The 18908-nt window shown below is 39.4% G+C and overlaps 1 protein-coding gene across 1 annotated transcript; it reads left to right on the forward strand.

Annotated features, from left to right (window-relative positions):
* Nucleotides 1-17337: 17337 nt before the first annotated feature.
* On the forward strand, nt 17338-18297 carry LOC129536128 (taste receptor type 2 member 42-like). Its single transcript, XM_055394858.2, has one exon. The coding sequence runs from the start codon at nt 17338-17340 to the stop codon at nt 18295-18297; it is 960 nt and encodes a 319-aa protein (XP_055250833.2).
* Nucleotides 18298-18908: the final 611 nt, after the last annotated feature.

An 18908-nucleotide genomic window follows, 5' to 3' on the forward strand; every position in this document is an offset into this window, starting at 1 on the left:
TTCTCAATGGTCACTTTACTCCCTTTGTGTATGCCTGAACTGTGATTACTCCATTCTCATTTCAATTTGTTATCAAAATGAAAAACAAGAGAACTGTATTCTCTTCTAATTGGACTGTCTAAATGACCTTCTAAATGGAAGGTCATTGTGAGTGAAACCCAGTTTTCTGTTGATCAGATTCTTGTTAACCTGAAGTCTATTCACTTAGGATTTCTCAAATCTTGTGTTCCTTGTCAGTTAACCCTCTGTGGAGGAAACAGCAGACATCTGGCTCAAAGGACAGTGGCCAATGTGAGACCATGAGCATTTTGATTGCTCTCTATTCTTTTTCTTCTATTTGGAAAATTCCCTAACATCTTTAAGCTACTTTACAATCAAGAGGAACATAGCTGTGCTAGGTGGTTATGTATCCCTCGGCTTAGCCATTTGTTCCGATTTGGGGAATGAAAAGAAATGATCAAAATGGAGATAATGTAAATGCTAGAGGATAATCAAAGAAGTAGAAAAAATATTCATGAGTGGAAAGAAAGACATTTTCAATTCAAAAAGACTATTGAGCCCTGGACAAGCATACTGAAAAAAAAGCCAGACATATTTTTTTCATACGTCTTAGCAAATGTGCCATGTTCCGAAGATGAAGAGAAAAACCACACATGCTTCTGGATGAAAACAAAGGTTGCCTACCAAGGGAAGATAGCTGGATGGTCTCCAGTTAGAAGACAAGGAAGTAGTATTTAAGGATCTCCAAAGAGAAAGAGTTGTGACCTTTATGTTGTCAGCCATGCTATTACTCCAGTGTGAGGGTAAAATCAAGTCCTTTATGGACATGCCAGGATCCAGAAATAGCACACATGCAATTTTCTGGAAAAAAAAAAAAAACCAGAGCTAATCAAAACAAAAGTATTATGAAAAGAGGTCTCAGATCTAGCATAACGTTTAACACATTACAGGCGTGCTAAGTCACTTCAGTCGTGTCTGACTCTGTGACTCAATGGACCATAGCCTGTCAGGCTCCACTGTCTGCGGATTCTCCAGGCAAGAATACTGGACTGGGTTGCCATTTCCTCTCCATGGTAGGTACATGGTAAGCATTCAATAAATATTTGCTGATATGAATGAATAGATTTTGGTATCAGTGGTTTTTATGAGGCTAGGTAATGGTAAATAATAAAAGGTAAAATGATTAGTACTACCTTTGAAAATGTATCTGTTTCTGTGTTCACTGGAACAATATGAGAGCAGAAAGATAAAAATGAATGGCCATTATTTGGCATATTATAAATTTTGATCTCAGTGGGGACAGTGTGTTGGTTAAAGGGCATCTGTGTGTGTTCTCACTCAGTCATGTCTGATTCTTTGTAACCCTATGGACCATAGCCCTCCAAGCTCCTCTGTCCATGGCATTTCCCAGGCAAGAATACTGAACTGGGTTGCCATTTCCTTCTCCAGGGGATCTCCCTCATTCAGAGATTAAACCTGCATCTCTTATGCCTCCTGCATTGGCAGGCAGATTCTTTACCACTGGGCCACCTGGGAAGCCCAAAGAGATGAGCTTCAGGAAAAAAATTGTTTTTCTTAAGGTAGATTTACTGAAATTAATATTTCCAGCATGGATTTTGTGACCCTGGTGGCTCAGATGGTAAATAATCCACATGCAATGCAGGAGATCCAGGTTCGATTTCTGGGTCAGGATGTCCTGGCAAACTATTTCTGGGCTTGTACTTTGTAGACTTACTGACATGAGGATATAGTTGATGTCTTATACCTTGATTCCAGTAAAGCTTCAGATATAGATTCTTGTGATATATGTAGAAAAAACAAAGAATAAGGATTTTAATACAGTGCAATTAAGTATATTTGTAAATGATCTCATACTTCTGTTTAATGGTAGGCTATATACACAGAAGAACAGTAAAAAAAGGATTTTCATGACCCAGATAATCACGATGGTGTGATCACTCACCTAGAGCCAGACATCCTGGAATGTGAAGTCAAGTGGGCCTTAGCAAGCATCACTACAAACAAAGCTAGTAGAGGTGATGGAATTCAAGTTGAGCTACTTCAAATCCTGAAAGATGATGCTGTGAAAGGACTTCACTCAACATGTCAGCAAATATGGAAAACTCAGCAGTGGCTACAGGACTGGAAAATGTCAGTTTTCATTCCAATCCCAAAGAAAGGCAATGCCAAAGAATGCTCAAACTACCTCACAATTGCACTCATCTCACACGCTAGTAAAGTCATGCTCAAAATTCTCCAAGCCAGGCTTCAGCAATACATGAACTGTGAACTTTTAAATGTTCATGCTGGATTTAGAAAAGGCAGAGGAAAGAGCGATCAAATTGCCAACATCCACTGGATCATCAAAAAAGCAAGAGAGTTCCAGAAAAACATCTATTTCTCCTTTATTGACTGTGTCAAAGCCTTTGACTGTGTGGATCACAATAAACTGTGGAACATTCTGAAAGAGATGGGAATACCAGACCACCTGACCTGCCTCTTGAGAAACCTGTATGCAGGTCAGGAAGCAAAAGTTAGAACTGGACATAGAACAACAGACTGGTTCCAAATAGGAAAAGGAGTCCGTCAAAGTTGTATATGGTCACCCTGCTTATTCAACTTATATGCAGAGTCAGTTCAGTTCAGTTCAGTTCAGTCACTCAGTCGTGTCCTAGTCTCCGCGACCCCATGAATCACAGCACGCCGCGACCCCATGAATCACAACACGCCAGGCCTCCCTGTCCATCACCAACTCCCGGAGTACACTCAAACTCATGTCCACAGAGTCGGTGATGCCATCCAGCCATCTCATTCTCCGTCGTCCCCTTCTCCTCCCGCCCCCAACCTTTCCCAGCATCAGAGTCTTTTCCAGTGAGTCAACTCGTTGCATGAGGTGGCCAAAGTATTGCAGTTTCAGCTTTAGCATCAGTCCCTCCAATGAACACCGAGGACTGATCTCCTTTAGAATGGACTGGTAGGATCTCCTTGCAGTATAAGGGACTCTCAAGAGTCTTCTCCAACACCACAGTTCAAAAGCATCGATTCTTCGGCGATCAGCTTTCTTCACAGTCCAACTCTCACATCCATACATGACCACGGGAAAAACCATTGCCTTGACTAGACGGACCTTGGTTGGCAAAGTAATGTCTCTGCTTTTTAATATACTATCAAGGTTGGTCACAACTTTCCTTCCAAGGAGCAAGCGTCTTTTAATTTCATGGCTGCAATCAGCATCTACAGTGATTTTGGAGCCCAAAAAAATAAAGTCTGACACTGTTTCCACTGTTTTTCCATCTATTTCCCGTGAAGTGATGGGACCAGATGCCATGAGTACATCATGAGAAATGCTGGGCTGGAGGAAGGAAAAGCTGGAATCAAGATTTGAGGGAGAAATATCAATAACCTCAGATATGGTGGCTCAGAGGTTAAAGCGTCTGCCTCCAATGCGGGAGACCCGGGTTCAATCCCTGGGTCGGGAAGATCCCCTGGAGAAGGAAACGGTAACCCACTCCAGTATTCTTGCCTGGATAATCCCATGGACGGAGAAGCCTGGTAGGCTACAGTCCACGGGGTCACAAAGAGTCGGACACGACTGAGCGACGGAACGGAACGGAACAGATATGCAGTTGACACCACCCTTATGGCAGAAAGTGAAGAGGAACTAAAAAGCCTCTTGATGAAAGTGAAAAAGGAGAGTGGAAAAGTTGGCTTAAAGCTCAACATTCAGAAAACTAAGATCATGGCATCTGGTCCCATCACTTAATGGCAGATAGATGGGAAAACAGTGGAAACAGTGACTGACTTTATTTTTCTGTGCTCCAAAATCACTGTAGATGGTGACTGCATCAATGAAATTAACAGATGCTTATTCTTTAGAAGGAAAGTTATGACCAACCTAGACAGCACATTAAAAAGCAGACACATTGCTTTGCCAACAAAGGTCCGTCTAGTCAAGGCTATGGTTTTTCCAGTGGTCATGTATGGATGTGAGAGTTGGACTATAAAGAAAGCTAATTGCTGAAGAATTGATGCTTTTGAATTGTGGTGTTGGAGAAGACTCTTGAGAGTTCCTTGGACTGCAAGGAGTTCCAAACAGTCCATCCTAAAGGAGATCAGTCCTGAGTGTTCATTGGAAGAACTGATGCTGAAGCTGAAACTCCAATACTTTGGCCACCTCATGCGAAGAGCTGACTCATTGGAAAAGACCCTGGTGCTGGGAAAGATTGAGGACAGGAGGAGAAGGGGACGACAGAGGATGAGATGGTTGTATGGCATCATCAACTCGATGAACATGGGTTTGGGTGGACTCTGGGAGTTGGTGATGGACAGGGAGGCCTGGTGTGCTGTGATTCATGGGGTCACAAAGAGTCGGACATGACTGAGTGACTGAACTGAACTGAACTGAAGGCTATAGGGCATGCCACAAACTCTGTTCTTCCCATTCTGCACAGTGTTCTTTTTTTTTTTTTAATGAAACTGTTAATTGGTAATTTTAAAATTTTTATTTCTTTTTTAGTTGAAGGATAATTACTTTACAATGTTTTATTAGTGTCTGCTATATTTCAGTGTGAATCAGCTATATGGACACATATATCCCCTCTCTTGTAAGCCTCCCTCCTACCCCCACCCCCAATCCCACACCTTAGGTCATCACAGAGCACTGAGCCACGCTCCCTGTGCTGTACAACAGGTTCCCACTACACCTTAGGTCATCACAGAGCACTGAGCCACGCTCCCTGTGCTGTACAACAGGTTCCCACTAGCTATCTATTTTACACATGGTGGTGTATATATGTCAGTGCTACTTTCCATTCATCCCAACCTTTCCTTCCCTCTGTGTCCACAAGTCCATTCTCTATGGTGGACAATGTTCTGATCGATGTTTTTCTCACATTCTTGGATGAGGATACACTTTGGTTGATTTCCAAAACTTACAGTCTATAGATTCTTACCTTAGATTATCTTCCACAGTTAAAGGTACAGACACAAATTTGGTAGGCAATGAAAATACAAAAGGAGTGATGGAATATCAGTAATCGTATTTTCATGTTAGCAAACAAGAGATTATCTTGACACCCATAAATCACCTCACATGGAAAATTGCAGCCTATAGCTACGGTAATATATGTATTATATATATATATATAAAATAATATATATAGCAGAAATAGATGTTTTTCTGAAACTCTCTTGCTTTCTCCATGATCCAGTGGATGTTGGCAATTTGATCTCTGGTGCCTCTGCCTTTTCTAAAACCTGCTTGAACATCTGGGAGTTCACGGTTTACATACTGCTGAAGCCTGGCTTGGAGAATTTTGAGCATGACTTTACTAGCGTGTGAGATGAGTACAATTGTGAGGTAGTTTGAGCATTCTTTGACACTGCCTTTCTTTGGGATTGGAATGAAGACTGACTTTTCCAGTCCTGTGGCCACTGCTGAGTTTTCCAAATCTGCTGGCATATTGAGTGCAGCACTTTCACAGCATCATCTTTCAAGACTTGAAATAGCTCAACTGGAATTCCATCACCTCCACTAGCTTTGTTTGTAGTGATGCTTTCTAAGGCCCATTTGACTTCACATTCCAAGATGTCTGGCTCTAGGTCAGTGATCACGTTATCGTGACTATCTTGGTCGTGAAGATCTTTTTTGTACAGTTCTTCTGTGTATTCCTGCCACCTCTTCTTAAAATCTTCTGCTTCTGTTAGGTCCATAACATTTCTGTCCTTTATCGAGCCCATCTTTGCATGAAATGTTCCCTTGGAATCTCTAATTTTCTTGAAGAGGTCTCTTATTTTTCCTATTCTGTTGTTTTCTTCTATTTCTTTGCATTGATCACTGAGGAAGTCTTTCTTATCTCTCCTTGCTATTCTTTGGAACTCTGCATTCAAATGCTTGTATCTTTTCTTTTCTCCTTTGCTTTTCGCCTCTCTTCTTTTCACAGCTATTTGTAAGGCCTCCTCAGACAGACATTTCGCTCTTTTGCATTTCTTTTCCATGGGGATGGTCTTGGTCCCTGTCTCCTGTACAATGTCACGAACCTCCGTCCAGAGTTCATCAGGCACTCTATCTATCAGATCTAGTCCCTTATCTATTTCTCACTTCCACTGTATAATCATAAGGGATTTGATTGAGGTCATATCTGAATGGTCTAGTGGTTTTCCCTACTTTCTTCAATTTAAGTCTGAATTTCGCAATAAGGAGTTCATGATCTTTGACTTTGACTGTGTCGATCACAATAAACTGTGGAATATTCTGAAAGAGATGGGAATCCCAGACCACCTGACCTTCCTCTTGAGAAACCTGTATGCAGGTCAGGAAGCAACAGTTAGAACTGGACATGGAACAACAGACTGGCTCCAAATAGGAAAAGGTGTACGTCAAGGTTGTATATTGTCACCTTGCTTATTTAACTTATATGCAGAGTACATCACGAGGAATGCTGGGCTGGAAGAAGCACAAGCTGGAATCAAGATTGCTGGGAGAAATATCAATAACCTCAGATATGCAGATGACACTACCCTTATGGCAGAAAGTGAAGAGGAACTCAAAAGCCTCTTGATGAAAGTGAAAGAGGAGAGTGAAAAGGTTGGCTTGAAGCTCAACATTCAGAAAACAAAGATCATGGCATCTGGTCCCCTCACTTCATGGGAAATAGATGAAAAAACAGTGGAAACAGTGTCAGACTTTCTTTTTTTGGGCTCCAAAATCACTGCAGATGCTGATTGCAGCCATGAAATTAAAAGACGCTTGCTCCTTGGAAGGAAAGTTGTGACCAACCTTGATAGTATATTAAAAAGCAGAGACATTACTTTGCCAACCAAGGTCCGTCTAGTCAAGGCAATGGTTTTTCCCGTGGTCATGTATGGATGTGAGAGTTGGACTGTGAAGAAAGCTGATCGCCGAAGAATCGATGCTTTTGAACTGTGGTGCTGGAGAAGACTATTGAGAGTCCCTTGGACTGCAAGGAGATCCAACCAGTCCATTCTAAAGGAGATCAATCCTGGGTGTTCATTGGAGGGACTGATGCTAAAGCTGAAACTGCAATACTTTGGCCACCTCATGCGACGAGTTGACTCACTGGAAAAGACTCTGATGTTGGGAAAGGTTGGGGGCAGGAGGAGAAGGGGACGATGGAGAATGAGATGGCTGGATGGCATCACTGACTCTGTGGACATGAGTTTGAGTGTACTCTGGGAGTTGGTGATGGACAGGGAGGCCTGGCGTGCTGTGATTCATGGGGTCGCGGAGACTCGGACACGACTGAGCGACTGAACTGAACTGAACTGAACTGAACTGAATATATATAGCAAGTGACTGGACTAGAAGAAAGGAATAAGGCTGGTATTCATGGAGAAGGAATGGCCATTACTATATTATTAGCAGTGGTTACTTTTAGACCTGGACCAGATCCATGATCTAGATATCAAGCAGGAAAATTTAATATATTCAGCAACACAGAGAATTTAATGTCCTTAGATCACATACTGAAAACAAGAAAATGAGTATGATAATGATTTATACAAAAATAATTTAGGTTTGATTACATCCATTAGTATTCCCCATAAAGGTTTTGCATATGAATTTTTCTTAGATACCTGATTTTTCCTCAGATAATTCTTTTAAAAGAATAATTTATTTTAACTCTTGATGGTACGAAGAAATGGAATGGATTTTTAGATGTTTGTTTTGTGTCTCTTGATCTTATTTTAACAACATATTAAAGAATATATTTGGGGAGCACGGGAAGATGGCGGAGGAATAGGATGGGGCGACCACTTTCTCCCCAACAGAATCAGCAAAAGAACATTTGAACGCTGAGTAAATCCCACAAAACAACTTCTAAAATACCGGCAGAGGACATCAGGCACTCAAAAAGCAGCCCCTAGTTGTCCAAAGGAGGTAGGAAATAGTATAAAAGATAAAAAGAGAGACAAAAGAGGGAAGGATAGAGCTCCGTCCCGGGAAGGGAGGCTTAAAAAAAAAAAAAAAGAGAGAGAGAGAAGTTTCCAAACACCTGGAAACACTGGCGAGTGGAACCTCAGAGGGCCGCATAACTGGGAGACAAAAGACATAAATAATTAAAACTCACAGACTAAGTGCCCAGAGGAAACTCTCAGTGGAGAAGCGGCGCAGACGCCCACGACCCCCACTAGCAGGTGGGGCTGGGCGGGGGTGCTTAGAGGAAGAACCGGGCTTGAACGCCCCAGGGCAAACTGAGGGCTCGAACTTAAGACAGCGAGCAGAGGCTGCAGCTAAAAGGCGAAAAGGCTACGAAAAGCCTGCAAAAAACGCCAACCCAGTACTCCGCGAGCCCCACCCACAGAAGAGGGTGCTGAGCGGAGCAAGCCGGCAGCGGGTGGTCCATCCCCCAGCCCCCGCAGACGCGGGTGGGGAGGGCAGCCAGCACCGGGGTGGGGGCAGCTGAGGCCCCAGAGAGGCTTCCCGTGCCAAGCTGCAGGCAGGCTTCCTTGCTGGCCAGGACTTCTTGGGTTCGGGCCAGTTGATATCCGCCTGAGAAAGTGCACCGGTTGTACTCCCAGGAAACCGAGCGGCAGGGACTGGGAAGGCGATAAGTTGCAGCGACCACGCTCGCCAAACGCCTGGTCACCTGAGCTGCTTGGACCAGGGAAGACACAAAACGCAGGCCCAGCCAAGTCTGCGCCTTTGTGGAGTACCCGAGGACCTGAACCTGAGCCGCTCAGACCTGGGAAGTGCATGCAACCCAGCGCCAGCCGCGGACAGCTCCCAGCAGAGCAACCTAGTGCCTAAGCAGCATAAACAGGGAAAGCATACACGCCTCGAGCGGGAGCATTCCCAGTGTAGCTGAGACAATGCGAGCACTCCCCACAGACGCCAGGGATATTTGTTAGCTGTTCTTCCCTCCCCATAGCAGGACTGAACAGGTGAGCCGGGAAAAAAAAAAAAGTGTCCACCACCACATCCTGGTGTCAGGACGGGAATTAGACACTGAGGAGACCAGAAAACAGAAGAGCTTTTTCAACAGAAGGAACTGCTTTGGAAGTAACAGAGGGAGAAGCCTTGAGCCTACTGCAAGAATAAGACTGAAAACCAGAGGCAGAGGCTTAAGGCCAAATCCTGAAAACACCAGAGATCTCCTGTTCCAGAGAACATTAATTGATAGGTACTCATCAAATGCCTCCATACATACACTGAAACCAGGCACCGCCCAAGGGTCAACAAGTTTCAGTGACGACATACTACGCAAACTATACAGCAACACAGGAGAATAGCACTGAGCTTCAATATACAGGCTGCCCAAAGCCACTCCAAACCCACTGACATCTCAAACTCATTACTGGACACTTCATTGCACTCCAGAGAGAAGATATCCAGCTCCACCCACCAGAACACCGACACAAGCTTCCCTAACCAGGGAATCTTGACAAGTCACCCATCCAACCCCACACACAACAAGGTAACTACATAATAAAGAGAACTCCACAAACTGCCAGAAGATGGAAAGGCCACCCCGAACACAGCAATATAAGCAAGATGAAGAGGCAGAGAAATACCCAACAAGTAAAGGAACAGGATAAATGCCCACCAACACAAACAAAAGAGGCAGATATTGGGAACCTATCCGATAAAGAATTTCGAATTTTAACTGTGAAAATGATTCAAAATCTGGAAAGCAATATGGAGTTACAGATAAATAAACTGGAGAAAAGGATCGAGAAGATGCAAGAAATGTTTAATAAGGAATTAGAGGAAATAAAAAAGAGTCAATATACAATGAATAATGCAATAGGTGAGATCAGAAACACTCTCGAGGGAACAAACAGTAGAATAACGGAGGCAGAAGACAGGATAAGCGAGCTAGAAGATAGAATTGTAGAAATAAATGAAACAGGAAAAAAGAAAAGCCAATTAAAAGAAATGAGGACAATATTAGAGACCTCTGGGACAATATTAAATGCCCCAACATTCGAATCCTAGGAGTCCCAGAAGAAGAAGACAAAAAGAAAGACCATGAGAGAATACTTGAGGAGGTAATAGTTGAAAATTTCCCTAAAATGGGGAAGGAAATAATCACCCAAGTCGAAGAAACACAGAGTTCCTAACAGAATAAACCCAAGGCGAAATACTCCAAAGCACATATTAATCAAATTAACAAAGATCAAACACAAAGAACAAATATTAAAAGCAGCAAGGGAAAAACAACAAATAACACACAAGGGGATCCCCATAAGGATAACAGCTAATCTTTCAGCAGAAACTCTTCAGGCCAGGAGGGAATGGCAAGACATACTTAAAGTGATGAAAGAAAATAACCTACAGCCCAGATTACTATACCCATCAAGGATCTCATTCAAATATGAAGGAGAAATCAAAAGCTTTACAGACAAGCAAAAGCTGAGAGAATTCAGCATCATCAAACCAGCTCTCCAACAAGTACTAAAGGATCTTCTCTAGACAGGAAACACAGAAAGTGTATATAAACTCGAACCCAAAACAATAAAGAAAATGGCAACGGGATCATACTTATCAATAATCACCTTAAACGTAAATGGGTTGAATGCCCCAACCAAAAGACAAAGGCTGGCTGAATGGATATAAAAACAAGACCCCCATATATGTTGTCTTCAAGAGACCCACCTCAAAATGAGGGACACATATAGACTGAAAGTGAAGGGCTGGAAACAGATATTCCATGCAAATAGAGACCAAAAGAAAGCAGGAGTAGCAATACTCATATCAGATAAAATAGACTTTAAAACAAAGGCTGTGAAAAGAGACAAAGAAGGAAACTACATAATGATCAAAAGATCAATCCAAGAAGATATAACAATTATAAATATTTATGCACCCAACATAGGAGCACTGCAATATGTAAGACAATTACTAACAAGTATGAAAGGGGAAATTAACAATAACACAATAATAGTGGGAGACTTTAATACCCCCACTCACACCTATGGATAGATCAACTAAACAGAAAATTAACAAGGAAACACAAACTTTAAATGATCCAATAGACCAGTTAGACCTAATAGATCTCTATAGGACATTTCACCCCAAAACAATGAATTTCAACTTTTTCTCAAGCACACACGGAACCTTTTCCAGGATAGATCACATCCTGGGCCATAAATCTAGCCTTGGTAAATTCAAAAAAATTGAAATCATTCCAAGCATCTTTTCTGACCACAATGCAGTAAGATTAGATCTCAATTAGAGGAGAAAAACTATTAAAAATGCCAACATGTGGAGGCTGAACAACACGCTGCTGAATAATGAACAAATCATAGAAGAAATCAAAAGAGAAATCAAAATATGCATAGAAATGAATGAAAATGAAAACACAACAACCCAAAACCTCTGGGACACTGTAAAAGCAGTGCTAAGGGGGAAGTTCATAGCAATACAGGCACACCTCAAGAAACAAGAAAAAAGTCAACTAAATAACCTAACTCTACATCTAAAGAAACTAGAAAAAGAAGAAATGAAGAATCCCAGGGTGAGTAGAAGGAAAGAAATCATAAAAATTAGGGCAGAGATAAGTGCAAAAGAAACAAAAGAGACCATAGCAAAAATCAACAAAGCCAAAAGCTGGTTCTTTGAGAAGGTAAATAAAATTGACAAACCACTAGCCAAACTCATCAAGAAACAAAGGGAGAAGACCCAAATCAATAAAATTAGAAATGAAAATGGAGAGATCACAACTGACAACACAGAAATACAAAGGATTATTAGAGAATGCTATCAGCAATTATATGGCAATAAAATGAATAACTTGGAAGAAATGGACAAATTCCTAGAAAAGTACACCTTTCCAAAACTGAACCAGGAAGAAATAGAAAATCTGAACAGACCCATCACAAGCACAGAACTAGAGGAAGTAATCAGAAATCTTCCAGCAAACAAAAGCCCAGGTCCAGACGGCTTCACAGCTGAATTCTACCAAAAATTTAGAGAAGAGCTAACACCTATTCTACTCAAACTCTTCCAGAAAATTGCTGAGGAAGGGAAATTTACAAACTCATTCTATGAGGCCACCATCACCCTAATCCCCAAACCTGGTAAAAATCCCACAAAAAAAGAAAACTACAGGCCAATATCACTGATGAACGTAGATGCAAAAATCCTTAACAAAATTCTAGCAATCAGAATCCAACAACACATTAAGAAGATCATACATAATGACCAAGTGGGCTTTATCCCAGGAATGCAAGGATTCTTCAATATCCGCAAATCAATCAACGTAATACACCACATTAACAAACTGAAAGATAAAAATCATATGATTATCTCAATAGATGCAGAGAAAGCCTTTGACAAAATACAATATCCATTTATGATAAAAACCCTCCAGAAAGTGGGAATAGAAGGGACATATCTCAACATAATAAAAGCTATATATGACAAACCCACAGCAAACATTATCCTCAATGGTGAAAAACTGAAAGCATTTCCCCTAAAGTCAAGAACAAGACAAGGGTGCCCACTCTCACCACTACTATTCAACATAGTTCTGGAAGTTTTGGCCACAGCAATCAGAGCAGAAAAAGACATAAAAGAAATACAAATTGGAAAAGAAGAAGTAAACCTTTCACTATTTGCGGATGACATGATCCTCTACACAGAAAACCCTAGAGACTCTACCAGAAAACTACTAGAGCTAATCAATGAATACAGTAAAGTTGCAGGATATAAAATCAAGACACAGAAATCCCTTGCATTCCTACACACTAATAATGATAAAATAGAAAGAGAAATTAAGGAAACTATTCCATTCACTGTTGCAACGAAAAGAATTAAATACTTAGGAATATATCTACCTAAGGAAACAAAAGAATTGTACATAGAAAACTATAAAACACTAGTGAAAGTAATCAAAGAGGACACTAATAGATGGAAAAATATACCGTGTTCATGGATTGGAAGAATAAATATTGTCAAAATGAATATACTACCCAAAGTAATTTATACATTCAATGCAATCCGTATCAAGCTACCAAAGATATTTTTCACAGAACTAGAACAAATAATCTCACAATTTGTATGGAAATACAACAAACCTTGAATAGCCCAAGCAATCTTGAAGAAGAAGAATGGAACTGGAGGAATTAACCTGCCGGACTTCAGGCTCTACTACAAAGCCACAGTCATCAAGACAGTAAGGTACTGGCATAAAGACAGAAATATAGAACAATGGAACAAAATAGAAAGCCCAGAGATAAATCCACTCACCTGTGGACACCTTATCTTTGACAAAGGAGGCAAGAATATAAAATGGAGAAAAGACAGTCTCTTTAACAAGTGGTGCTGGGAAAACTGGTCAGCCCCTTGTAAAAGAATGAAACTAGAACACTTTCTAACACCATACACCAAAATAAACTCAAAATGGATAAGAGAGCTAAATGTAAGACCAGATTCTATAAAACTCCTAGAGGAGAACGTAGGCAAAACACTCTCTGACATAAATCACAGCAGGATCCTCCAAGACCCACCTCCCAGAATATTGGAAATAAAAGCAAAAATAAACAAATGGGACCTAATTAAAATCAAAAGCTTATGCACAACAAAGGAAACTATAAGCAAGGTGAAAAGACAGCCTTCAGAATGGGAGAAAATAATAGCAAATGAAGCAACTGATAAAGGATTAATCTCCAAAATATACAAGCAGCTCCTGCAGTTCAATTCCAGAAAAATAAGTGACCCAATCAAAAAATGGGCCAAAGAACTAAACAGACATTTCTCCAAAGAAGACATAAAGATGGCTAACAAACACATGAAAAAATGCTCAACATCCCTCAGAATCAGACAAATGCAAATCAAAACCACAATGAGATACCATTTCACACCAGTCAGAATGGCTGCTATCCAAAAGTCTACATGCAATAAATGCTGGAGAGGGTGTGGAGAGAAGGGAACCTTCTTGCACTGTTGGTGGGAATGCAAACTAGTACAGCCACTATGGAGAACAGTGTAGAGATTCCTCAAAAAACTGGAAATAGAACTACCATATGGTCCAGCAATCGCACTCCTGGGCATACACACCGAGGAAACCAGAATTGCAAGAGACACATGTACTCCAATGTTCATTGCAGCACTGTTTGTAATAGCCAGGACATGGAAGCAACCTAGATGTCCATCTGCAGATGAATGGATAAGAAAGCTTTGATACATATACACAATGGAGTATTTTTCAGCCATTAAAAAGAATGCATTTGAATCAGTTCTAATGAGGTGGATGAAATTGGAGCCTATTGTGCAGAGTGAAGTGAGCCAGAAAGAAAAACATCAATACAGTATACTAACGCATATATACGGAATTTATAAAGATGGTAACCTTAACCCTGTATACGAGACTGCAAAAGAGACATAGGTATATAGAACAGTCTTTGGGACTCTGTGGGAGATTGTGAAGGTGGGATGATTGGGGAGAATGGCATTGTAGCATGTATATTATCATATGTGAAATGAATCACCAGTCCAGGTTCGACGCATGATACAGGATGCTTGGGGCTGGTGCACGAGGATGACCTGGAGGGAGGTTATGGGGAAGAGGGAGGTGGGAGGGGGGTTCAAGAAAGGGAACACATGTACACCCAGGACAGATTCGTGTCAATGCATGGAAAACCAACCAATATATTAATGTAAGGTAATTTGCCTCCAATAAAATAAATTAAAAAATAAATAATTAATTAAAAAAATAAAGAATATGTTTGGATTTTCATGTACTATCAGTCATAATGTATGAATAAAGATAGTTTTATTTCAAGCTTTATAATTTTTATCTTTTATATAATTTTCTGATCTCACTGATATTGGTGAAAACTTCCAAAAAATAAGCTTAGATGTTTATTGCTGATTTGGTCTCAAACTCAAAAGGAATGATTTCTATGTACCATTAATAGGTATAGTATTTACTCTAGGTTTTATAGACAACATTTTATCAGAAAAAGGAATATTTCATATTGTTTCCAGCTTTCTGAGAATGTTTATTGTCAATAGACGTAGAACTCTACCAAACATTTTTCCCTCTTGGTGTTTCTCTTTTAATATGTTAATTTATTGATAATATTAATTGGTTTCCTAATGCTTCATTATTCAGATCTCATTGACTATGTAATTGATGGCAGTTTGGTTTCTATTTAGTTAATCTGTTCTTACTATGTTAACTAAGGATCCTCTTGGTGCTTCCTTGTAAGTGGCTTTTTATTAATATCAGGAAATATTGGTTACGCTTTCCTTGTAATGACTTCCCTGTTGGTGCAGTAATAAAGAATACATCTACCAATATAGGAGATGTGAGAAACGTCCATTAGTCAGGAATATCCCCTGGAGTGGGAAATGGAAACCTACTCCAGTATTCTTACCTGGATAAATCCCATGGACAGAGGAGCCTGGAGGGCTATAGTCCATGTGGTTGCAAAGAGTCAAACATAACTAAGCACACACCACACACTTTTCCTTGTGATACTCCTTGCTCTTGATTGTTTTGAAACTGTAGTCTCTTGGTTTCCATCTTCCATTTGCCTATATTTTCATCTTTCTTTGGTGTTTTCATACTCTAGTGTTCCTCATGGACCTGGGAGCTCATCACCTCTTATGAATGAAGTATACACTGATGACACTTTGCAGTCTGCTTGGAGCCCAAATTCCTTTTCTGAGCTGCAGTAATAAATACCCAAGTGCCTACCCATGTTTCCTCTTGGATGACTTACAGATAGTCCAAAATGTTCAAAACAGAACTTGTCATCTCCCACCTTTTCTTCTTTTTCCTACCCTAATGGCTTTTAAACCTGTTATTTCTCCAATGATTCCCTCAGGTCACTGTACTCCATGTATCCAGGTGCAAAACAAACATGCTGTCATTGTTGGCTTTTCTTCCTTTTTATAACCCCCAAATCCATCACCAAGCCTTACTGATTCTACTTCCTGGATGCTTCTCATTGTTGTGAATTTCTATCTCTAGACATTAATTTATTAATAGTTATATGTACCATTCTCCTCTTGAAAACAGAACCAAATTTCTTGCTCTAGCCAATAAATTCCTTCCTCTCTTTTATCCTTCCCTTCTTCCTTCCTGTTCTTTCCTTCCCCTTTTCTTCCATTCTTTCTTCTTATAATTTTAAATATTTGTCCTAAATAAAAATATTTTTATACAAAATAACCTACCAACAGTTCATTACACATCATTGTCCTTGAAAAATACACTTTAAAAATTAGTAGAATTTAACTGAGGAGTGTGACAGCAGCATTGAAAAGGTTGAATTTTTAATGATTTTATTCATTCTGGGAGGATGTTATCAGGTAACACTTAAATGCTTGAATAATTAACACTAACAATAGAATACCTGCAAACACACCAAGATACAAAGTCTGTAAAGCTCAATTCTGATGCATTAATGGCTTTGGTCAAAATTACTGTTCCTAGAAGATAGAACAGATACATTTGTTCACTATTTTCTTATTTAAACTAAAATGGTTTTTTACCTATTCTCTGCCTACTATTCAATTGTGCACGTTACTAAAAGTAAACTTTCAGTTAAACTTTTATTTCAGAAAAGTGTGGGTTTTGGTGTCTTTTTGTAATTGTTCAACCAGTCCAAATTATTTACCAGCTTCCTCATGAAATTCTAAATATCTTAAAAATCCAAGGCAAATATCACCTTCTTTTCTCTCCTGACAATATTTGTAGTTACCTTTTCCATGTTCACATTATATTTTATTTTTACTTCTATATTGTTATTTCTTTCTGTGTATTGACTATTTTATAGATTTCCTAATGCTTTCTTTATTCTTTTTTGTATTAACCTATTCTGCATTTGGAAAAAACTCTGACACAAAGTAGGCACTCATAAAATATAATCATTGAATACTACCTAAATTACTTAGCTTATTTCTAAAGCAAGCTAAGATATTTTGATCCAAGTGGTATAGGACTTCTGGTGAGGAGGAAAGTATAATCAGTGAAAAAGAACCTCTCCATATTTGCATGCATATTTGCCTTTAACATTTTCATTACCACAAGTGGAAAATTTCAGTCTCTGCCCATGATAAGTGGACACACAAACTATTTGGCTTGAAAATTAGTAGCTCTCTCAAAGAAATAAAACCATTTCCGTGAAAGTACTTAAGACTGTAAAACTTAGCAGATCTTTCTGGATTGATATTGGCATTATAATCAAAACAGAAAGGTTTTCTAGGTATGAGACTGTATCCAACAGCAAGAATTCTTCTTCAGACTGGAACTGCAATAAAAGCACTGAAGATAAGGATCAGAAATGGATCCTATTCTGCTATAGCTTCATTCTAATTTTTTCATTGAGACGTAGTATTAGAAATCTGGATTTCGTCCAGTGGAAATGTTTCCTGGGTTGAGTATAGTCTTTCTGATACTGTCAGGAGTGGAATTCTTAATTGGAATTCTAGGCAATGTGTTCATTGGACTGGTACTCTGCTCTGAATGCGTTAAGAACCAAAAGACATCTTTATTTGACTTCATCCTCACTGGCTTGGCTATCTCCAGAATCAGTCAACTGTTGGTGTTTTTTGTGGAATCACTTATAATGGGACTAGATCCACAGGTATTTGCCATTTTAAAACTAGCAAAACCCATTACTTTACTTTGGAGAATATCTAATCATTTGACTACTTGGCTTGTCACCTGCCTAAGTATTTTCTATCTCCTTAAGATAGCTCATTTCTCCCACTCTCTTTTTTTCTGGCTGAAGTGTAGAATGAACAGAGTCATTCTTGTAATACTTGCGTTTTCTTTGGTCTTTCTGATTTTGGACATTCTTTTGCTAGAAACATTTAATGATCTCTTCTGGAATTTAATAAATGAAGGCAATTGGACTTTAGTTGAAAGTAAAACTCATTATATTAAAAGTGAGAGTCTTCTTAGTTTCTCCTATTTCATTCCTATTTTTCTGTCCCTGCTCTCATTGCTTTTTTTATTTCGGTCCTTGGTGAAACACACCAGGAATTTGCAGCTCAATTTTGTGGGTTCCAGGGACTTCAGCACAAAGGTCCATAAAAGAGCCATGAAAATGGTGACATCATTCCTCCTCCTTATCATGGTTAATTTTCTTTTTATACAATTGGCAAATTGGATGTTTCACAGGTTTTTGGACAATAAGTTCACAAAGTTCATCTTGTTAGCACTATATGTCTTTCCTTCAGGCCACTCGTTCATGTTGATTCTGGGAAACAGCCAGTTAAGACAGAAAGCCTTGAAGGTACTGAAGCATCTTAAAAACTCCTTGAAAAGACAAAATCCATTGGCTTTACAGAAACACTTTTCAGAGTCTTTTCAAAGATGAAAACTTTATGAGGAGATTTTGAGGGTTAATTTTCACTTATACTGTTTTGTTTTTCCTCTTGGGTTCCTTTAGGTATTATTGAGCATAACTGAAATTTTCCCTAGAACAGGTTGCTTTTGATTATAATTCACACATGGTCACTGTATTCTTTTAAAGAGAATCAAATTAGATCTCTGAAAAAGATGTGTATAATTTCAACTTGTACATGGGAGAAGAGGCTTGTAACTCTCTAGAAATTAAGATAAATCCTAAACTTGACTAAGTAGAAGATTTTTAAAATATTGATAGAAAAGTTAACTAAGCAGCTAAAGTCACAGGTGGGAAAAACATAACCTCATAGCTCAAAAAAACCAAACAAACAAAAAGGCTTTGCATTGTTATTGGGAGTCTTACTGATAACAAAGGAATGAGATGTTTCAGAATAAGAGTGATATTCAGAGTGCCATTGCCAATATAGACATTATTTGCAAAAAATGAAAAAGACCTCTTCCTTTCCAATATTTGTTTGTTTTTATATTACAATGTTACATCAATTACCATATTTCTTTATCCTTTATGCCTACATCAATCAGTGTTATAAGAACACTACTGAAAAACATCAAGGTTACTAG

This window comes from Moschus berezovskii, chromosome 6 (genome assembly GCF_049115385.1).
Source record: "Moschus berezovskii isolate FMDL1 chromosome 6, NW_MosBer_1.0, whole genome shotgun sequence".
In the NCBI taxonomy this organism is placed as follows: Eukaryota; Metazoa; Chordata; class Mammalia; order Artiodactyla; family Moschidae; genus Moschus; species Moschus berezovskii.